The 23,867-nt window shown below is 42.6% G+C and overlaps 1 protein-coding gene across 2 annotated transcripts in view; it reads right to left on the reverse strand.

The window, feature by feature from the left end:
• The window catches only part of SAMD12 (sterile alpha motif domain containing 12), a 375,863-nt gene that overhangs the window by 29,087 nt on the left and 322,909 nt on the right, over positions 1–23,867 (reverse strand). The window contains exon 5 of one of the 2 annotated variants that reach the window (XM_010972582.3): positions 1,048–3,645. The exons of the other annotated variant lie outside the window; for it this stretch is intronic. Within the exon in view, the coding sequence (XP_010970884.1) occupies positions 3,623–3,645 (23 nt within the window). The 3' untranslated portion in view covers positions 1,048–3,622. Of the gene's footprint in view, positions 1–1,047; positions 3,646–23,867 lie in introns of those variants that run through there. 2 annotated transcript variants of the gene reach the window in all.

Raw genomic sequence — 23,867 nt, forward strand, 5'->3', positions numbered from 1 at the left:
CATTTGCAGACAAAGAAAGCATTTGCAAGTAACAAGGGGGTACATGCATTAGAGGTTTTAATCCTTCATTTGTATTCTCAGGTAAGGTTGATTTTCCTTTTCCCCTGAAGGTTAAAAACGAGGCAGACTTCCCTTAGAAGGAAGGACTATTAGCCTCTGTCTGGGCAACAGAGAAAGTGACGCTGGAGGGAACCGGGTAATTTCCCTGTGTTCTGGAGGTAGAAGTCAACTGTGCGGTTACACACCTCACAGAGCCCCGGCAGGGATGTGAAGACACGCCATTACCCACAAGAAAGCTGACCGGGTCTCGGTCCCCCTAGGTACGTCTTAAACTACTGAAGCGATTTGCTTTTTACCCTAGCAGAACCACTGATGCTCTGCATATTTAAATTCAGTTCTGGAGCCAGAACAAGCTTATCCCCTTGGCACCCCAGACAGTCTGGTAATTATTCATTCCCAAGAGTGCCTTTCCCACACACGTGTGGGGGCCAGCCTTTTAATCAAAGGTGCAGCACAGGTTTAAGGAAAAGTAAAGCATCAACAGTTTACAGCCCTTAGACATCAAAATACTTATCCCTTACCTCCCCGTCTTCTGCTTCCTACTAAACAAAACTCATCACAGCCATCTCTGAAGTTCTGGGAGATAAAATATCCTACATACATCTTGGGAAGATGTAACAGTGCAGCAGGAAGTAACCACGGGTAACCGTGGGTCAATGCACAACAAAGAACCCCAAGGCTGTCGAAGGAGGTCATTTCTCCATTTTGCTGGTTTAGCACGTGACTGCTCAGATTTTATGTTACCACGTTTCCAAAACTATGGCCTCAAATGATTTCAAACAGAGGTCAACAGCTTGGAAAACGGTAGCAGTTCATATGCAAATATGTGGTATGTGCCAGGAAGTAAGGCAGTTTTAGAGAAGCCATCCTCAACAGGGCTCATTCATTGTCTTCCTCTTTGCCTTCACCCATCTCCATCTTAACCCATCATCTTTTAATAAATGTCCAGCATTCTTTTGACTCAAAAAAAAAAAAAAAAATAACAGCTAGGAAACTCTACTTATTTAATTGTTCAGAATACATTTTGCAAAAGCCAAAGTAAAGAAGGGTGAACCACCATCACGTAAAGAACATTTGTACCACAAAGCAAGTCCCGTTCCCCACAGGCGTAGCAGTAGTCTCTGAATGTCCCCAGCTAAACCAGTTCATTCCAGCTAGAATATCTCAGCATTGGGCAATAGCTCTTTTGACTTTATGTGGCCCAATTCTGTGTCCCCAGGACCAGTTATAGAATTGAGGCTTCAGAGAATCCAGCATCACGATGAATGGCTGTCTCTATATAAAGAATGGGACTATAGGTGACCCGGGTGGATATCAAGGGAAGCAACTGAAAGTTGCTTTGGGAGGCTCTTGCCAGCTAAATCTGGGTGTGGGAGGGCTGGCTGTATGTGACGGGTGCAAATATACAGCCTGTCGCTGTCCACTGCCTCACGGCAAAGGAAGTGCTTGCTGCCATATGCATTTGCCCACGTTACTTCAGCAGGTGATGAATGCTGTCTGAATTCAGTTTTCATTGTGGAAAAGGTGGAGTGGGGATAGCGTTTTGGAGGAGGAGATACCATAAGGGCAGGGAGAATCTGCCTTGTACACTGTTGTCACCGCAGCTCAAAGCTAGGCACATAGTAGATGCTCAATAAAAGCTTGCTGAATAAAGGAAGACATAGAAGCTTGGAGGAAACTCTGCTATTGGGATTGAACCTCAGGAGATGGGCAGTGGAGACTGAGATGGCCAGAGGTGTTGGTAGCCAGGGCTGGGCCTCCTCAATCTGGATTTGTAAAGAATTATGGTCTCTGGGCCCCAAGAGTCCTGATGCTCACCCACCAAAGGGCCAGATCCTGGTGGTGACTGCAGCTCCTCTGAGTTCCCCGGATGAAGCCCCGTTCTCTGGCATTACAGCCTGCCGACTTGTGGTGAGTCGTTCTGCTGGGTGACTCACCCGAAGCACATTTGGATCTCTCTTTCCTTCCCTGTCCAGTTTCCAAATCTCAGGCGGGGGTGTTTTCCAATGGGCTGTGCATTTCCTGATACCCCCAGGGGAGACAAGATGTGGGGAACAGACAATGAGCGTGTGTCTGGCGACCCTTTAAAGTGCCAAGCCTGCTTGCACTGGCCAGGTCCCAGAGCTGTTACACACACTTAAAAAAGTCTCCGATGTCTGCCCGTCACAAGCAGGGACTATGGGCTCCCAGAGCACACTCTGCTGAGTTTTTGATTCAGTCAACTTTATATTTTCAGGAAAAAAAAAAAAAAAAAAAGCTCCAGCATGATGTAGGGTCAGTCAATATGGACATTTCTCTAATTCTTAAGTAATGACTGGGTTGACCAGTTTCCCAGGACTGTGCTTTGTTGTAAGACATAGTAAAAAAAAAAATTAGTTGTGGGTAGAATCCCGGAAAGAATGAAAAGAGACTAGTAGGTCCTCTCCTGAGGAAGAAACCTAGGGTGGGACTGGAATCTTTTCCTTCTCTAGACATGCAGGGGGTCACTTGCTGTTTTTCCTCCTCAGAGAGTTGTGATTGAACTTGACCTAGAAAGTTCTCCAAATTAAAGTCAGACCACACAGGAAAGCTGCATTCTGCTGCCCTTACCATCAACCCATCCTAGTCTAAGATTAAAAGGTGGCCACTCACGTCCCATCGCCCCACTTTATTTTTTAAAGAACTCTTCTGTAGAATGAGAGACTCTATATATTGGCCAAATAGAAGCTCCCTGTGTTTGAGCGCTTTTATGTGCGGTGGTAAGTTGTGCCCAGGTGAGAGGAGACAAGAGCTAAGAGACCACATCACCAGGTCCACCTCGACTTCCCTTTGGGGCTATAAGACATCCCGTTGCTCAGTAAAGTGTCAAGAGGCCGAGGCTAACAGTATCGTGGCCACATTTACCGACTGGGGATGTGCTAGGAGTGGGTTCTTGTCATGGACAGTCTGAGCCAGAAATAGGACGAGATTTATAAAAGAACAAAAAAAAGTAAAGACTTGTTTTCTCACATGTGCTGAACGTGCTGATTGGTTTCAGTGTAGTGTCCTCATGTAAAGTGCTTAAGGGTCGGACAGAATACCTTTAGATGTCATAACTAACACAATAGAGACATGTTTACATTCCGACCAGGGCATAACACTGTGAACACTTCCACTGAGACTGCAAAACTGCTGTAATTTTTTTTTTCCTAACACATCATGCCACCTGCACACATAATAAAATAATCCAGTAGTTGCCATGCTAAAACAGGACTTCTAGTGAAGGGCACAGACAGCTCCCCGAAGGGAGCTCGAGTTATGCACAGTGATGAAAACTGGAAGCAATTTTCCAGCTAACGGTCTGCCAATGACCACTTGGAACAAATTGGCACTCTATATTATGCACCTCATTTTAAAATTCATAGCAAACTAAGATTTTCCAAAGCCCATCATCTTGACTGAATGGCTGTTTTTTCAGTTTATCTGGTTAATCTGTCAATGCTCCAAGGATATCTTCTGGCAGTGCCATGAGTTAGTCTTTCTGTGAGGAACAGGCCATGTTCTTATCAACTGGCAGGACAGCAGCTTGGAAGGCTAACCACGTTTATGGAGAACCCTCGGTTGAGGCTGCAAGAGGAAAAAGAAGAAAACATGATAAGCTATTTCTGTACATTCCCACATACTGGTGTTTAGCAGTGATCCTATTCAAACAAACCTTAGCATCCTCAGGGCAAAGAGAAAGCTCGAGTGGAGATAACGGATACTCAACTCCAGGATGAATTTATGGTGGCTTGTGCTCTTGGAATGTCTTTCCATTTTCATTTTTTGCAGAGCGTGGAAGATATCCATCTCCAAGATCGGTGAAATTGCACGGGAGGAAGGGGACAACCAGATCTCTGGAACTGGCATTCAGCCCTATGACAGGGCTGTGGTTAGGGAAACCATTTCATACGTTATGGGATTTCATGCATTTACTTGATCTGGAGCAAGATCAGATTGGGAATGGCGTGGAAGCATTTTTTTGGGGGGGGTATGGTAGGGGGACGTTCATTCTTCACTGAGACGCTTTCCCAAGATAAAACCTAAAAGGAAATACTGGAAGAAGCATGGAGGTCCTGAGTTTGTTAGTTGTAAAGTCTGACTGGCTGAACAGGCTAGTGACTCGCCGGACAAAGTCATTAAAATCTCACCAACCTGAACTACTTGAATGGCAACCCTGCTTTTGACCTTGGGAATGCTCGTACAAATACATTTGCCTAATTTTCCCAACTTTCTCATTTTATAATTTTTCCATTATTTTATCTGGGTACTCCTTACAGATCCTTATACACAGGTCCTCATTAATTAGTTAATAAGAGAGCACAACTGAATATTTTGCTGAGAAAAATATCAATATTAGCTTTATGTAATATACAAAACTATTGCACATTGGAGAGAAAGCAAAAGCTATTGATGTTAAAAAAAAAAAAAAGACCTAGTTTTAAAATTGGCTTTTCAAAAAAATGAGAGAATGTACAATTTAAAAGCAAATGTTTGATTAAAATTCATGATTTTTGTGACAGTGCAAAACCAAAAGTAAAGTACTATTTAAGTGTATTCAATATAAAATAATAGTACACGCGACTGATAAGGTTGTGATGGAGGTGGAATACCAGTATGTTGCTGATGGCGTTGTAAACCAGAAAACTAATGTCAATTTATTTAAAAACTATTAAACATTGACATTCATTGACTCAGTGTTTCCATTCTAAGAGTGTATCCTAAGGATGTAGTCTAAAAACATGGAAGCAGCTATTTGCACAAATATGCAACCCAGATGTTGTTTATAAGTGGAAAAATCAGAAAACACGCAGTCTCCTACTGAAAATTTAAGTTAAGTAAATTATAGTACATTAACAAGATGGATGATTACATGATCATTAACATAATAATTACGATGATTATGTAGTAACATGGTGAACAGTTACGATATACTACAATATAAAACTTACACATATCTATAGAAAAGAAATGTAAAGGAAGTGATGAAGGGTTTTTACTAATTTTGTTATAGTATTTTACATGAGAACAACAAAAATTAGGTTCACGAGGGTGCAGATTTGACCCAGGAGCACTGATTAACTAAAGCATCCACAGTTATTTTCATTCACTAATACTACTCAGAAAATAAATATTTACAATTTTCTTAAGGGAGAACACTCCAATATTATTGAAAGGGTTAAAAACTGACAAGAGTAGCAATCCTTTGTCCAAGCCAAGGGAGCAGTACAGCTGGAATAACAGATTTCTAGGAATCGGACACTGTACACCATCGCTGAAATGTTTGCTCAAATCAGCTCTGGAAAATGTGTGACCTTGGTAAAGAATGATTAAGAATAACCTAAATTTAAAAAGAAACATTAAAAAGTGAATAAAGATAATAAGGAGGAAACTCCAATTAGTCTACTTTGGATCCTGAGTCAGGAGTTGATAACTAGGTTTAGCACAGTTGCTACTTCTGCAAATAACCGTGTTTTCCACGTGCGCCTCTAATAGCTGGTGCAAAGCAGATGTGTCTGATTTTAGCCTATGATAACACTTACAACCATGGACATTTAAAGGTCTTTCACCTGTGGTTCCCCAATATGGTTCTTAGGATAGACAGAATTATCCCCATTTTATGGATGAAGAAATTGAGGCCCAGGGCTATTATTTGCCCAAGGTCACACTGCTACTGAAGGTCAAATCTGTACTCAGACTTGGGTGTGTCCAATTCTAGTGACATGTAGGAATGACAGGGACAAATATATCAGGTGTAGGTATTCAGAGTCTTTCCATCTTCTAAGTAGGATTCTGTGGTCATCCATAAGCCCAGTCAGCACAACGAGGGACCCAAGTGGGCACAGAAGAATACTGGTGGCTGAATTAATTTATTTTACAAAGATGGAGATATTAGAAAGAACAGAGAGATACTCTTATAAGACATGAATACACACAGAAGTAGAGGCCACAGAGAGACCAACTGGGGGTTTGGGGAGTGGCATAGGAGATGTGGGGTGGTGGCTTCCATATGAGTGGGTCCTCTGGAAGAAGGATGGCCAAAGAGAAGAGTGCGTATGGTAAAACGCCACCTTGACCATCTTTCATTGGAATCAGTCTTTATTGCTCTTTGATGCTTTTGCAGTTAGTTGTGTTTCCTTTGAAGGTGTCAGCATGCTGAGCTGGGCTTCATATGGGAGCCCATGTTTCTTCAGGTTGTATGTGCAAGGGATGTGCCTAGTGCAAGGCCTGAACCATTGTCTTCCTATCACAGAGGTACGGTGATGGGCTCTTTGCTAGAAACTTCTGTCATCTGCAATAGGAATCATGCCTTCAGGTATGTAAAAGCTACATGAGGTCAGAATGCAAAGGTATGTAAAAGCTACATGAGGTCAGAATGCAAAGGTATGTAAAAGGTACATGAGGTCAGAATGGCACTCTGTATTAAGTGAATGGCCCTGGCTCTTTATATTTTTGTTTTTCTGTGTTTATTTATTTATTTATAATATATTTTTATTAAAGTATAGTCAGTTGGCAATGTGTCAATTTCTGGTGTACAGTACAATATTTCAGTCATATAGGAACATACATATATTCATTTTCATATTCTTTTTAACCATAAGTTACCGTAAGATATTAAACATAGTTGCCTGTGCTATACAGTATAAACTTGCTATTTATCTATTTTACATATAGTAGTTAGTATCTGCAAATCTCGAACTCCTAATTTATCCCTTCCCACACACTTCCCCCGCTGGTAACCATAAGTTTGTTTTCTATGTCTGTGAGTCTGTTTCTGTTTTGTAAATAAATTCATCTATTTTTTTAGATTCCACATATAAGTGATATCATATGGTATTTTTCTTTCTCTTTCTGGCTTACTTCACTTAGAATGACATTTTTCTGTTTTTTAACTGAAGTACAGTTGATGTATAATATTGTGTTAGTTTCAGGTATATAGCATAGTGATTTGTTTTTGCAGATTATATTCCATTATAGGTTATTACAAGATATTGGGTAGAGTTCTCTGTGCTATATAGTAAATCCTTGTTGCTTATCTATTTTATGTATAGTAGTTTGTATTTATTAATCTCATATTCCTAATTTGTCCCTCCTCTGCCCTTTGGTTACCATAAGTTTGTTTTGTATGTCTGTGAATCTGCTTCTGTTTTGTTTATACATTCATTTGTATTATTTTTTAGATTCCACACATAAGTAATATCATATAATATTTGTCTTTTTCTGTCTGACCTATTTCACTAAGCATTAGATTCTCTAGGTCCACCCATGTTGCTGCAAATGGCAATATTTCATTCTTTTTTACAGCTAAGTAATATTCCACTGTATATATATATAGACCACATCTTCTTAAGCCAATCATCAGTTGATAGGCACTAGGGTTGCTTCCAAGTCTTCACTATTGCAAACAGTGCTGCTATGAACATGTATCTTTTCAAATTAGAATTTTTGTATTTTTTTCCAGATATATACTGGATCATATAGTAGTTCTATTTTTAGTTTTTTGAGGAAATTCCATACTAATTTCCATAGTAGCTGCACCAATTTACATTCTTACCAACATTGTACAAGTGTTCCCTTTTCTCCAAGTCTTTGTTATTTGTGGTCTTTTTGATAACAGCCTTTCTGACCAGTGTAAGGTGAAATCTCATTGTGGTTTTGACTTGTATTTCTCTGATGATTAGGAATACTGAACATCTTTTCCTGTGCCTGTTGGCCACCTGTATGTCCTCTTTGGAAAAATGTCTATTCAGATCTTCCACCCATTTAAAACATCAAGTTGGTTGTTTTCTTGATATGGAATGGTATGAGCTGTTTATACACTTTGGATATTAACCCCTTATCGGTAATATCATTTGCAAATATTTTCTCCCATTCAGTAGGTTGTCTTTTCATTTTGTAGATGGTTTCCTTTGCTGTCCAAAAGCTTTAAGTTTGATTAGGTCCCATTTGTTTATTTTTGCTTTTATTTCTTTTGCCTGGGCAGGTTGATCTAAGAAAATATTGTTCTGATTTACGTCAAAGAATATTTTGCGTATGTTCTTATCTAGGAGTTTCATGGTATCATGTCTTACATTTAAGTCTTTAACTCATTTTGAGTTTGCTTTTGTATATGCTGTGAGGGAAGGTTCCAATTTCACTGTTTTACATGCCACCGTCCAGTTTTCCCATCATCACTTGTTGAAGTGACTGTCTTTCCTCCAGTGTATATTCTTGCCTTCTTTAATTGACCATAGGTGATGGGTATATCTCTGGGCTGTCTTTTCTATTCCATTGATTTATGTCTGTTTTTGTGCCAAATACTATAGCTTTCTAGTACAGTCTGAAGTCTGGAAGGGTTACACCTCCAGCTTTGTTCTTTTTTAATCAGGATTGCTTTGGCAATTCTGAGTCTTCTGTGGTTCTATATAAAGTTTAGGATTATTTGTTCTAGTTCTGTGAAGTCATGGGTATTTTGATAGGGATTGCATTCAATCTGTAGATTGCTTGGGGTAGTATGACCATTTAACAATATTAATTATTCTAATCCAAAAGCATGAGATGTCTTTCCATTTCTTTGTATCATCTTCAGTTTCCTTCATCAATATTCTATAGTTTTCAATGTATAGGCCTTCACTTCCTTGGTTAAGCTCATACCTAGGTATTTTATTCTTTTTGATGTGATTTTAAATGGGATTTTTTTAAACTTTCTCTTTCTGGTATTTCATTATTAGTGTATAGAAATGCCACAGATTTCTGTGTATTCATCTTGTATCCTGCTACCTGGCGGAAATAATTTATTGGTCCAATTTTCATGCGGAGGCTTTAGGGTTCTCTTCAGAGTATCATGTCATCTGTTCATAGGGATAGTTTTACATCTTCCCTTCCAAGTTGGATGCATTTTCTTTCTTTTTCTTATCTTACTGCTCTGCCTAGGACTTCCAATACTATGTTAAATAGAAGTGGCAAGAGTGGGCATTTTTGTCTTGTCCCTGAGTTTAGTGGGAAGGATTTCAACTTTTCACCATTGAGTACTATGTTGGCTGTGGCTCTGTTGTAAATGGTAGGTGGTTCTGGCTCTTTAAAGGGGGAGAAGTGTGATATTCGAGATGGTACAATTTTGGGCTGCATCCTCTGGGCTTTGCCATCCCGGACTCCCTCCAGCTCCTCACATGTACTAGGTTATTTACAGCCTTTGCTAAACCTTTCCTCCTGCCTAGGATGCTTTCTTGTACACCCTCAAACAGTAGTAAACACCTACTTCTCTATTTTTCAAGAGCACTTCAAGTGTCACATTCCTTATGAAGCCTTCCTTCCCACTAGAAACAGCTGACAACATCCCCCTGGATGCCAGCATGGCATCTTAAATGTTTACCACCCAACCCACCATGAACACTTTATTTTAATGTATCCATCTCTCCTCCTAAATTTTTTGAGGGTGGTACCATGTCTTACTGTTGTGTATCTTTCTAACTGTATAATACGGGTGCAGAGCCAGGTATACAGAAAATGCTTAATAAATAGTCTTGAAATTAATGGAGAAAGGAATGAGGTTGGAGAAGAGGAGTTTTTTCTTTTTCAGGGCTTGATTCAGTACCTAATTTTACTTGAGATTTAATCCTGTAGCTTGGGTCGGCATACAGAGAGGGGGTTGCTCCTGTTTCTTCCTCTGTATCTAAGGACTACTCCAGGGACATGTGCATCGGAGCCGGCCAGGTACGGATTGGCAGCTAACCAACAGTAAAGGGCTTCTTCTCAAATCTTTTATCAGTGGGCCAGCATTCCTAGTTTAGGCATTCTGGGAACCAATCATCTCTTTACTCCAATAGCTTCAGAGTCCAGGGTGAGTAGGGAGATATTAGAGCCCAATGTTTAAAGAGCATGAGTTCTGGAATCAGGCAGATCTGGTTGATATCCCAGGCTCACCTCTTACCAGCTATATGATGTTGAAAACATGAATTTCTCCAGACCTCAATGTCTTCACCTTTAAAATGGTCATGATAATCCCCACCTCACTGGGTTGCTGTAATGATGAAATGGGCTCATAGAAAAAGTACTTTGCATGGTGTTTGGCAAATAGTTGATATCTGCGAAATGATGACTACTAATTATTATTATTATTACTGCCGAAACTTCCCAAAATTCCCTAGAGAAACTTTAGATACAAATAGGTCAATGTATGCCACAATGCCACAGCTAGGGGCCAGGAAACAAACAACATGGACTGGAGGTCAAGCCTTCGCTCCCTCCAGCAACAGATAACCCTCTTCTTGCCTGCCAAGGCCACAGTCAACACATCCTGGCTTCCACTCTCGCCCAGATTAGCACAGTCCCCGTCAGACAATCTCATGATAAGGAGAGTTCACAGCAGACACTTCAAAGGCAGGAAGAAGCTGGCCCAGGAGGCCAAGGCCAGCTTGGCAGAGGATCCAAGAACAGATCTGGGAATGAGAGTGCACAGGGCCACCTCTCCTCACTCCAGCAGCCAGGGTGTGTTGGGGAAAGAGGAAAAAACACTGTGTGCAGGCAGCCCCATCTCTCATGGGCTGAAGAAATAGGACCCCATCTCCTAGAAGGGTTGTTTAATGTCTTCCATTCTAAAAGAAGTGCCCCTAGCTCCCGCCTGAAAGCATCTTTCCCGTGCCTCAAGCCTGAACCATCCTTTGACGTGGAACAATTTATAGCCAGTGTGAGATGCACATTCCAAAGGAGTGAGCTCCACTGTCTTCCTCCACAAAATAGTCAATAATAAGCAGAACTAACATTTACGGAGCAGCTACAATGGCCAACTGACGTTTTAGAGGAAGTCTCCTCATTGACTCCTCACCACCATCTTTGAGGCCTGAATTGCATTATCCTCATAACCCACCTGGGAAAAATGAGGCCAAGTTCATGAACTTGTCACAACCACCCTGCTGGAACATCTACAGCTGAGACTGGAACACAGATCTGTTCTCACCATGATGCTTTCCTGACTCAGTACAAAATGAGGTAGGAAAGCAAGTTCCTAAACTCCAATAGGAGACCAGGAGACAAAGCCAGTAATGTGTTTGTATAAAGGAAAGCTCATCAAAGGTCAACCCAGTGCAATAAAGTGCCCGAAATAAGAGGTGTGACCTACAGAAATGTAGGTGGACCTACACTCCCATCTAACAGTCTGAAAACTGTGCTAAGTTTAGAGTCGTGGTTCTCAACTGGGTGCAGTTTTGCCCCATCTGGCAATGCTAGGAGATATTTTTGAAAGTCACAGCTTGGGGGCAGGGGGTGGTTACCCCTGTTATCTAATGGGTAGAGGCCAGGGACTCTGGTAAACATCCTGGAATGCATAGGACAGACCCGCACTTCAAAGAATTATCCAGCTCAGAATGTCAATAATGCTGAGGTTGGTTTAGAGGATACAGGTCCTTGTTTATCTTCTATTCCTGGTTGTGAGCCAAATATATCTCTCCCAAAATAGGCCACGATAAAAACCGACATAAATGTGCCTCTTGTGTGTACAGGAAATAAGGCTAATTTCAAACCTCACTCCCCTCTTCTCTTCATCACTTGCTTGTGTTACTTGATTTTTACATTCAATGCAGTCAAAACCTCTAGTACTAAATCATTTCTAACTTTTAGAACCCTCACAGGCATGCCATTGTAAGAATCAAGGTGGGATGATTTAAACAGGTGTGCTCAATTAATTAATTAGTATGTATGGAAGACGTTAGGAGATAAAAGGACAATGGAAGATTTATGTGGCAATAAAACTCAACTCCGCTAACCAGCTCTCTGGTGGGGGAAGTCACATGCATACTCAGCTGCACTGGTGTCAACTCTGCCACTACCTGCCCCGCTAAGAGTTTGGGGGTGGTCATTTGCCCCCTGAGAATGTGATTGAGAAGTCAATGCTACCCTGACAGCACGAAGATGGGGGACAGAATTCCTGGGAGGATGGTCTTCAGGACGGTAGAGGACTCCGGTTGAGGGCAGTAAAGCCGATGATGGACACAAACTAGTCTGTGACTTCTCATAGCCCCTAGTAAACTGGGAACTGCAGTGACTCTGTCTGTGATGGTTAAATTATGTGTCCACGTGACTGGGCCATGAGGGGGCCAGATACATGATTAAACATTATTCTGGGTGTGTCTGGGAGGATGTTTCTGAATGAGATGAACATTTGAATCAGTAGCCTGAGTAAAGCAAACTGCTTTCCGTAATGTGAGTGGTCCCCATCCCGTCAACTGAAGGCCTGAGTAGAAACAAAAGGCTGAGTAAGGGAGAGTTCACTCTCTCTGCCTGTCTTTGAGTTGGGACATCAGTCTTCTCCTGCATTTGGACTCAGATTTGTACTGGAACTAAGACCATCAGCTCTCCTGGGGCTCCAGACAGCAGATCTTGGACCTTCTCGGCCTCCTAATTGTGTGAGTCTTGCCTTAAAATTTTCTTTTTTCTTTTCTTTTCTATCTTTTCTTTTCTTTTCTTTTCTTTTCTTTTCTTTTCTTTTCTTTTCCTTCCTTTTCTTCCTTTTCCTTCCCTTCCCTACCCTTCCTTCCTTTCTTTTCTTTCTTTCTTTCTCTTTTTCTTCTTTCTTTCTCTTTTTCTTCCTTTCTTTCTCTTTTCTTTCGTTTCTTTCTTTCTTTCTTTCTTTCTTTCTTTCTTTCTTTCTTTCTTTCTTTCTTTCTTTCTTTCTTTCTTTCTTTCTTTCTTTCTTTCTTTTCTCTTTCTTTCCCTTTCTTTCTCTCTCGCCCCCCTCTCCCCTCCCCCCATTATCTCTCTCTAGATAGATAGGGCTCTATTGGAGACCAGTGGTTCCTATTGGCTCTGTTCCTTTGGGTAACACTAACACAGAGTCTACAGATCACGATGACCATAACAGTAAGTACCATCATTAACCGAGTACTTACTATGCACTAAGCATCACGCTAAGAACCTGCATCCGTTTTGCAGCAACTGAAGGAGGTAGATATCATGACCTGACTCCACAGATGAAGAAAGTCAGGCTCGGGGAGATAAGTGACATAAGACCTTCAGGCCAGGCTGTGACCCTTGATCTGATTATGACATGTCAGGGGCCTGTTGATGCCACAAGTACTAAGGAGACATGGGAGGTCTCAAGGCCCCACAGGAATATTTTCAGGCAGTCGTTTATACCCATGTGGGGTAGGCAGGCTTGGCTTCCATCTCCCACCCTCTCAGCCCCTGATTTTATTCTTTCAATTAGAGAGGGATTGGTTCCTGATATGAAGAGGAGTCTTTCTCCTGCTAGCTTTACTCTCCTCCTTGGCTTGCCGCCCCTCTGCAGGGAGTCTGAGGGTTTGTAGGATGAGCGAAACTGGACCAACACACACACGTGTGTGCACACGCGCGCACACATACACACACAGAGAAAGAGAGACAGAGAAGAGTGCACTTGTGCGCCAGCTGCCTCTCTCCTTTTCCTCAGCCCTAGAGGGGAAAGAAAAAACCCAGCTCACGCTGTATTTGTTCCTCATGGTTCTACTACAAATAAACTGCTAGTCTACGCTAGGAGGCTAAGAAACCTCAGAAATGGACTCTGGTTACAGTGGGTGAGTTTGAATCTCTAGATTCCAGGGTTTTTAGAACTCTGTCCTTTTGGCCTGAGGTTCTGAAACTTGACTGCATCAGACTCACCTCAAGGAGCTTCTTAAAATTTGTACTGTGTCCAGCCTCCCTCTGTCGCCGCCGATTCAGAGTACAGGGGGAGGTCTAGAAATCTGTGTGTTTACCCAGTGGCTCAGTGATTCTCCTGAAGCCAGCTTGGCACTCACCCGCTGGCGGCCTGTGTCTTTTCCCCAGTACTTAAGTAGTAGCTATTTGTCCTTCAGACAGAGAACAGTGTGCAGACCGTGGGGGAAATTTGGTTTATAGTCTGGTTCACTTCATATAATAAAACATGAAGAATCCTGGATATGACAGAATGCGATGATCCAAATACTGGGTTTTAGAGTGAGGCAAGCAGGAGTGGCAAGACTCAAGCAAGCCATCCAACCCATTCGTAGCCCCAGGGAATCAGGTGGTCCCACTATTGTTCAGATTCTACAGGCTGATTCATGGATCAATCAACCAAGCCAGCAAACAACATTTATTCCATTGAGTATTTCCTAAGATGCCCCGCATTGCCCTGGGGGCTGCAGGGCTTGGAGAGCTTCTTATCTGACTCGCCGTACTTATCATACTGTGTTAGCATCACCTGATGATGCCTGTCTCGTGACTAATGCTCCTCCAACTTTACTGTGCCTGGAAATCCCCTGGAAAGGCTGGTAAAACCCAGATTTTGGGGCCCCAAATGGAAAGAATCTGAGGTCTGGAGTGGGTCTGTGACTCTGCATTTCTAACAAGCTTGCTGCAAGTCTGAGGACCACTCTAAGCACCACTGCTCCTAACCACAAGCTTCTTCAGTCCATGAGTATGTCTTATTCTTCTCTTTATGCAGTTTGTGGTAGGATACCTATATTAGCAAAGGGGTTCTCAAAATGTTTGTTTCATGGATGGATGGGTGAATGGATGGTGAAGTACATGTATGAGATTAGCAGTTTCTTAAAGTAAGATTAGAATTTCTTGGGGTTCATAGTATTTTTCTTGAATGAGAATGGATTCACGAATTTTCAGTGTATGCAAGCATATGAGCTCTATATATTCTCTGTGAAAATTCAGGAGGCTTATCACCTTCAGTCTCCGGGCATGATTTCCCCAGGAAAATGGCAAAACCTCACCCAGCTTTAGGGCCATCTTGAGCTAGAAGCCTGCTGACAACAGTGGTTACCATCTTGCACCGCATGAATATGAGATGATGCATTTCTGGGAGGCAGTATCATCAGGCCAGATGCTCTCAGCAGGGACGGGTTCCTACCGCCAATTAGTCAGAGGTAACCCCAATGATTCCATTCTCTGCACTAGACAGAGGCAAGATTCTCAAGTCATTAAATTCCAATAGCCACTCTAAAAGCTCTTAGGACCTTCCAGCAGAAAACTCTGTCCACTGGCACAGACAACAATGAATCTCACGAGGGAACATGGAAACCCTGAAGTTTAATTCAAGTTGCCAGTGAAAGACCCCTCCACCTGCACACTGTCAGACCGGCTGGCAGATTACATTCTGAGGGATGCTTTCCTAATTTCTCTCATGGCTTCTGGACCCCACTTCATTCGGTCACAGAGCCTGGCGCCTTTCATGTTTGTCAACTGAATGAATAAATCAAGTCCTTTTTCATTTTTATCCCCCCTTTAAGTTCATCTATACCCCTCTTTGTCTTTCTCTCTACTTAATCTTATTTTAATCTCAAGAGCCTCTCTGTTGACCAATCCAATAGCTTCTTCATTGGAAAAATGTTCTCTAAGATTCACCTTTTCAGAAAAAGTATGTTCTAAGAAAATTCTCCAGATCCTGCAGCTTTGCCAAGAGAAAAGCACACTTTTTAAGGAGTACACAGGGTATACTCAGTGCTTCTCCTTTTGTGAGCCAAGTCTCAAGGGGCTACAGTGCCTCTTTTTGAAATAATGCTACAAAGCTACATAAATACAAGCAAATAACACTGCGAGCCATGATAGATTTCACCAGCCAGAACCTTAGAGTATAAGGTATTTTAGAATAAGCCTTCCCAAATTTTAACGTGCCTATGGGCCACATACCGTAGGCATGTAGGCAAAGGTATCTTCTTAAAATGCGGGTTTTGAAGGTCTGACAAGCTCTCAGGCACTACCAGTGCTGCTGGTGTGCGGACCACACTTTGAAAAGCAAGGCTGTAGATTTCCCAGAGCGGCGCCGTCCAATGGAGCCTTCCGCAGGGATGGAAATGTTCTATATCTGCTGTCTAATATGGCAGCGGGGAGCCCCTGTGGCGGGGCACTTGACATGTGGCTAGTGTCCTGAAGAAATCAATGTTACATTTTGTTCAGTTTTGAAGCGTTTAAATTTAAATGGTCACATGTACCTAGTGGCTGCCATACTAGACAGCTGCTTTAGAGTGCTGCAGACAGAGCAAGGAGAAGCCACAAATCCTTTCAACCATATTGTCAATTTATTCTGATTCCCACCCTCCTCCTTTTCTTCTTTCTGCAGGGAGAGCTCAAGGCTTCCCCTCTGGTCTCCATCATGTTCCCAGAATTACTCTCTAAACAAAACAGTAATTAGGAAAGACTTTATAAACGTTCTAAAGTGCAGAAGATTATCTCGTTTACAGAAACCCTTTTAAGCTGGGAAAACCAAGCAAGAAGCCTTATGAGAAACAGTTCTTTTGTTATGGGCCCCTTCACCCTGGGGTATGTCTAGCAGGATTTTGAAGACAGGCTCCAGGGTTATTTCTTTGCTGCAGGTTTTGGCCCTTTGGCCTGGAACCAGGAGTGAATGCAGACAGTCCAGGCATCCTAGAATACGTAAGTTCAGAAAAGAAACAGAGCTCAGTTCAAGCTGAGTTCTCCCAAATGAGAAAATGCTGAAGGTGGGGAAAGGGGAGGGTTTAGTTTCATCAAAACGGGACTCAGCTCTCAGCATGTTACAGTCTACATCACAGTTAATGAGGTTTGGGGGTCTTCCCTGGGCTGGTGAGTATTAATTTCCATTGAGGAAAAAGTTATGAGGCTTGGATGTCTTAACGATAACAGATAATTTCTCAGTGTTGGCGGAGCTACAAAGCACGTTGCTATGAAACTGTGTGGATTGGGCTATTTCTTTTGTGTACAGCGTTCCCCCTTAAAGAATCCACTTGGCCTGAGTTGCAAACCTACTTGGGGACCCTTGTGATTAATTGCTTGAACTGGCTGGTGGCCATCAGCAGGGTCCTGCAGTTCACCAAGTGCTACACAGAATTATGAAGCTGAAGATTTAATGGGATTTCAGGTAATAGAGCCCAGATGTCCAAGACTATGATGTTTGAAATTGCGCTGCTCGCAAGGCTGCAGAGCTTAAACCTTATTTATTTCTTGCTTAGTAAATTTCCCTGTTTCCATCTTGATGTCATCTTGGACCAGTCAAATGCTCAGGCCCTCACCTTGACATACGGCATCGAGAGGAGCCATTCACGTACATGCACCTGAAGCCAACAGCCTGGAGATACGTGGGCGCCCTACCTTCCTGCCCAGGCTCTTGGGATTACCTTTCAGCCAAGGACAGGGTAATTAACAGCCCTACCTCCACCTTGCCGCTATGCAGTGCTTAAATTCCAAATTGCTTTCACGTGTTTAATTGCATTTTATTCCATCAGGGTCCAGGAGAAGTGGGCTGGGACAGGTATTATCATTTTCATTTGGATGAAGAAACCAAGGTACAAGGAATAATAATAGTTAACATTTGTGGAACCCTTATGTGCCAAGAAGCACTGTTCCTGTGGGGTTTCTGTGCATTGTTTCCTTTAAGCCGCATAACAGCCTTGAGGTTGATATGATTATTGGCTCCACTTTGAAACCCAGAAAACTAAGGCACAGAGAGGCTGGGTCACATTGCTAATAACCGATGGAGCCGGGATGGAAGCTGGTACTCTGGCTCTTAGTTGCGATGCACTGCCACCTCCCTAAGGAAGTACCATCAGCATCCCAGACAAGATGTGGAGTCTGTTGGTGCTAACGTAGCATTCATTTCACATCCTTTGCAAGATGGAAGACAGTTCCCAGCCACGCTTTCCTAACAAGAAGCCCCCTAGACCCCTATCCCCTATTCTTAGAGCAATGCCACCCCTTGAATGCCCTAAGGAGAGGAGAGGGATTCTGTTTAATGGTACCCTGTTTGAGAAGAACACTTGGCCGAATATTCCAGGCCTTTTTATGATCACATTTCAGCCTCTCCTTCCAGACTTATCCACCCTGTGTTTCAGTCACAGTAACTGATGGAATTTGTCCCCTCCTGCCCTTCCTTGGTTTACACGGTCCCTACTTCCGGCCTCATCCTCCTGCCCCAGCTCTCCCCTTCCTACCTGGCCAGCTCCCCCACCCGCCTCAAGGAGGCTTCACACGTTCCCTTTAAGCATCCCTCTCCCTGTTCAGCACTTCCGCATGGCTTAGTTGAATGAATGACCCAGTGGAATAAACATCACTTTCTGATCGCTCTACCAGGCACTATGCGAGTCCACGGGGACATAAAGATGAACAACAAACAGCCCTTGTCACTGCCCTCAGGAATCTTCTGGTCTACTGAGAGATCCACCCACGAGAAAACCACCATCACATAGTGTCCCGCACGTCACTGCAGAAGGAAGGCTGCTTGCCACTGTTTACAGATATGGCTGGGAACTGTGCCTAAGTCCCAGGCCTCCCCCTGGTGAGGGAGACTTTACGGGCGGAGGGCTTGTATTTTATGTGTCTTTGTTCGGCAGTCTCTAAGCTGCGCAACTATATGCTAACTAATGAAGGGCTGTCTTCCACGTGATGGGGTCTCTCACTCTGGTAGGAGCAGTCTAGAACCTCCCCCTCCTCTCCTGTCTTTTCAGTGGAAATGGTGCGGCCCAGCCAGGGACGGGGAGAGGAAGCTCTGGGGGTTTCCTTGGGTTCAGTGAGCAGCAATGGCCCAAACCATAGCTCTCTGTTCTGTAAGGGGCCAGAGAATGTTTAACGTACTGTCTTAAAATTAAGAGTTTGGGTGAGTCTTCCTAAAACTTACATCTGTCTTCAAGGGTTGGGAAACCGTTTTTTAAAATCACTCTGATTTGAGAGCAGTTACTCTGATTACTTGGGATTAGGTGACCCCTTATAAACCTCTCTGCACAAATACACTTTTTCATTAGTTACTCTTCTCAACAGGATTGGGGAGGAATCCTGGGCAGTGGCCCAGCCCCATGAAAAGCTCTCTCTCTGGAGAGTCTGGGTTTGGTTCGGGGGGCCCGCACCGCAGCACTCCATTCATATTTGGGGAAGTTTGCTGGAGATGGGAGGTGGAACGGCTGTCACCGATCTTCCCAGAGCCACCAACCCGTGTTGCCCTGCAAGTTTAAGGCATCAGCATGGGACAAGGAAAACGCGATTCTTCCGCTTGCTAGTTCTCAGACTGGTCAAGTTATTTAACCTCTCTGAGCCACAGCCTCCTCATCTGTGAGAGGATCCATGTGTGGCTTGCAGATGTTTTTGTGAGAACTACTACATTGAACCCAAGATGTAATTTTTAAAATGTGCTACTGAGAAAGGAAAAAAAAAAAAAAAACAAAACCCACTGCTAATGGAACTATGACGCAATGCTTTTTTGGACCATTCTGCACCAGGCATGATGTTAACCTTTTGTTTCTTTGAGATTCCTTTCATTTGCTCTGAAGAATCTGGTGATTTCTATGCCTTCAGGTACAAGCTTCACATATAATTTAGGCAACTTATTTGCATGCATCCTGGTAATAAAATCAACATATCTTCATCTCCTTATGATATCTTCCTATAGGTAATATAAACATCATGACTGCTGCTTGGCAAAAATATATGAAATTGAGGTCAATCCTCCAATGCCCAACATTTGCCTCGCTAATGGCGCTCTTTCTGTGACTTTTAGCATTCAGAATAAATTTTTGCTTCAATGCCAAATTATAGTGTAATATTTCTGAAGACATTTTGAAACAGCAATTAAACTCTACAGGTGAAGTCCTAATAGTATACATAGCTTGAGTGAAGTGATGAAAATATGAACAGTCACGGCCAAAGTCATGCACCCAAGACTGCCACATGACCTACAGTGGGTATAAGACTGCCTCAATCATAAAATGTATAATTCAGAAATGTTAAAATATGAAAAAAGTACATCTCAGAAGCAATGAAATGCAGTAAACAAAAGAGCAGATATTATGGGTCTTATCCCTAATGCTCAACAAACCTCAAATCCTTCTCCATTTAATAAAGGAGAATGGTAAAACTCAAAAGAGTGCAGGGAGGCTGGATATCATACTGTTGCAAAGAGATAAAATACTGGATTTAAATCTGACTCTTTTTGTATAAAACTTACATTTCAGAAACTACAAAACCATGAACGATCTCCATAGAAATCAAAGTATTTTCCCACGCAGTATTTGAAAGATGGCTGCAAATTTTTGTCACAGCCCCTCTTCCTACCTCCTATAGGGGCCTTTTTTCCTTCTTTCTTGAGTCTAGGCCAAGTGTATGACTGCTTTGTCTAACAGAATATGGCAGAAATGGCACTGGACCAGTTCTGGTCTTAATCTTGAGGAGGACTGAGAACTTCTGCTTCCTTCTCCTTAGAACCCAGTCACCATGCTATGAGTAAGCCCAGCAACTACATGGAGAGACCCACATAGTGGAGAATTGAGGCTCCCAGCTGACACCCCAGCTGAGGAACCAGCCAGCCGCCTCCACTAACTTGCTAGCCATTTGAGTGCGCCATCTTGGATGTGGATCTCCGAGCCTCAGCTGACAACATGTGGGGGAGAAAAGAAGAGGTCCTTGCTGAGCCTTGCCCATATTGCAAAATCACAGTCAAATAATAACTAGTGTTGTTTTGATTCTCTAAAATATGGGGCAGTTTTTTATGCAGCAATAGATAATCGAAACTCAGTACCTTGTTAATTTTCACAGATGCTCTGAGCAACATCTATTCAAGAACCTTGAAGAAGCAGGACCTGGAAGATCTTCTGACTCCAGGACTGAGGCCCTTGCACAATTATTCCACACACTGGAGTTACTGGGGCTAAGCAGGGCTGGCAGGGCTCCTACTGTCTTACTCCTTAGTTCTCACCTGACTCTATGATGAGAGGGGTTTAGAGCTTAAAACTCACTTCAATGTCTTTATTCTTGAAATCTGTAGATCATAAATAAAATTGTTAAGAAAGTCCTTTCTCCACCTCTCAAGGAGTGTTTCTTGCATCACTGGAAATCTTTAAAAGAGTTGAGTTCCAGGGGGTTCAGGAAAGAAATAGTGAAGAATTAAAAAACACTCGAGAGGGGGAAAGTTTCAGTATCTCTCTCACACACACAATCTTAAACCTTACTTGGAATTTGAGAGTGGAGTTCATGAATTAGATGCAAATGTGCCTGTGATACTCCCAAGCTTTTTTAGGTATCTGGGGGTGGCCTCAAGGAATAATATCCTAGTGGAAACAAGCAGGAGTCGCTGGGGACTCATTTATCTCGGTCATGGATTATTCAGAATGGAATCCCAAGAAGATTACTTTGTTGACAGACTGAAACACGCATGAAGTGGAGTCAGTCACGTCCTTGTGACAGAAAGGCTCCACATAGAGACAGAAGCCTGGATGACCACAATGTCACTTTAGACAGCAACCAAGTAAGTTTCACACGGTTGCTCACTTTCCATGCCAGGATGTCAAAATCTTTTGTTTCAACATCTAGCAGCCTGTACGCCGTGGCGACGGTTTCCGTAACATGTTAGAACTGACGGTAGGCGTGTGTGCCCTTGGTGGAGACATTCACATCTCAAGAGGCAACACAGTCAAGCATGTCACCTTGCAGTGCAATGTGCAGCTAAAGAGGCTTAAGGAGGCAGCTCTTCTTTGTCTCAGGGAAATGCCAAATATCACTGAAGCAGGAAGCCTTTTAATAGCTGTCTATGCAGGATGCTGTCTGTGTTGGGTATGGATGTTAGAAACTTGGTATTTATTTTGGAAACCAAGAAGGGGAGGTAAAATAAACTTAGCATTTAATTCAATACAAATAGCTGGTGTTTATCTTTGCTTTAAAGCTATAGCGCTCATGAAATTGTAACGCTTTCCCGTGACTTGCTAGCTGATGACAAAGCCACCATTTCTTAATGAAATCGGTTGTGTGGGAGACAGTGCCTTACAGCATATGGACAGAATAAATCAGAGAGGAGGCGACAGTGCAAGAGGTAAGAGGTGGAGGCGGAGGTTGGGTAGGACCACGACTCAGCTCAGATGAGAGCTCAAACAAGAGGTCAGGCTGTTACTGCAGTTGTTAGATGTAAGGAGAATTTATTTGAAACACTACAAAAAAATCTGACTAAGAATATCCAGCTAGTGAAATATAACTTCTCTACAAGTGAAAAAATCTATTTCTGCTATTTTTTTATATAAACCAAGTTATAGTCAAATTCCTCTATTTCAAAAGTTAGACTCTGGCAATTTCAATAATCTAGAACAGGCGTTGGAAAACTGTAGCACCTCTAAGTCCAGTCCAGCCCACCACCTGTTTTTACAAATCAAGTTTCATTGGAACACAGCCACACCCCTTCATTTATGTGTTGCCCATGTCTGCTTTCAGATTACAATGGAAGAGTGACTTGTTGCTACAGGGATCATGTAGCTCACAAAGCCTAAAACATTTATGATGGGTCTTCACACACACAAGTCTGCTGACTCCTGACGTAGAATACCAAACTAAATTTCGTGTTCGTGAAAAGGCTTTATGAAGACTATACATTGCAAGGAAAATAGCTGTTACCAAGCTCTCTCTGCTCCGTGGATGTAAATGAAGCATCCTTTCATCCTCACTCAGAACAAGTTCCATGAAGCGAGATAGCAGGATAGAAGGCAACAAGGACCCTCAGATGGTACCATTTAGTAATAGTTGGCAGGGGATTGAGGAAACAGAAAAAGTACTGAATTGCAGCAGCCTGGGGCCATTTAGCATCGGGCATATGTACCGTAGTGTAATAAACTTACGTGCAAAACGAGACATTAAAAAAAATCTATAAAGTGCTTCAAAGAGTAAGTTTCAATGATCCCCCAAACTTTTAAGTACTGGAGCTTATTCTGAATGTTCCTTGATAAATAAAATATCAGCCAAGCATGAAGGTGGTGCGAGACTTCAGGAAAGCAGTGATATGACTTTATGTGCGTAACATGTAGTATATATTAATATTCCTTCACTGTACACATCTCCTACACTAGTTTCTCCTTTCCAGTCCCGATCTCAGCATTCATCTCTTAGGTCCTTGCAATAGTTTTATTCTTCTGCTCTACCCTATTCCACATGCTCTTATCACATGAGATCCCTCCCACTCTGCAAAATTCCCTGTCTTGTTCATCAGCACACACTGAATGAGTATCCACTTTGGGAGAGGCATTGTGCTAGGTTCTGAAGGAGACTCAGAGATGAATAGGGGAATTTTTACCCACGAAGTGCTTAAAATATTAGGGAGGAAAGACGATACACTTATACAGTTGACCCTTGAACAACATGGGTTTGAACTTCGTGCATCCACTTATATGTGGCTTTTTTCCAATCAATAACATAGTTGGACCTTCATATCCACGGGTTCTGCATCTGAGAATATGCAGGACCAACTATGGAACTTGAGCATCTGAGGATTTTGGTATCCATGGCAGGTCCTGGAACCAATCCTCTACAGATACCGAGGAATGGCTATGGAAAAATAATTAACAGTAGTATAAGGTATTAGTTGATGCAAAAAAAAAAAAAGTGATCACTGTTGCATAGATTGGTCCTGAATGAGTAGAATTTGAACCAGGCCTTGAAGGAAAAGAGAGAAGAGTTTTGGAAACGGGCATTCTAGAAAGTTAGTGATGGCCAACTGCATTCAAAGGCAGCCTAGGGCTCCAAATTCCACACAAGAAAAATTCCAGGGTACGAGGCTGTATCCGGGGCTTTCTAGAATCACTACATCCTGTCTGTACCTTTTACAACATTTCTCATAAATACATTCTCCTCTGATTGCTCTCAGTGTTCTCCTGGCTCTGATTTTCGGGCACGCTATTCCTAGCGCCTACAGAAGCTTTCTTTCCGCTCATGCTTATCTCAACTCTATTTATAATTTGAGGTCCAGATTCTCCATGGGGCCTCACCATGGGGCTCTATTCCCGGGGACCTGGTTACATGTGGTCCTACTGTGCAAGACTAGCACGCAGCTCAGACCAAAGACAGCTCACAGCCCAAGTTCTGCAACATCAAAGTTGGTCTGTAGTCAACAGGAC

This window comes from Camelus bactrianus, chromosome 25 (assembly GCF_048773025.1).
Source record: "Camelus bactrianus isolate YW-2024 breed Bactrian camel chromosome 25, ASM4877302v1, whole genome shotgun sequence".
Lineage (NCBI taxonomy): Eukaryota > Metazoa > Chordata > Mammalia > Artiodactyla > Camelidae > Camelus > Camelus bactrianus.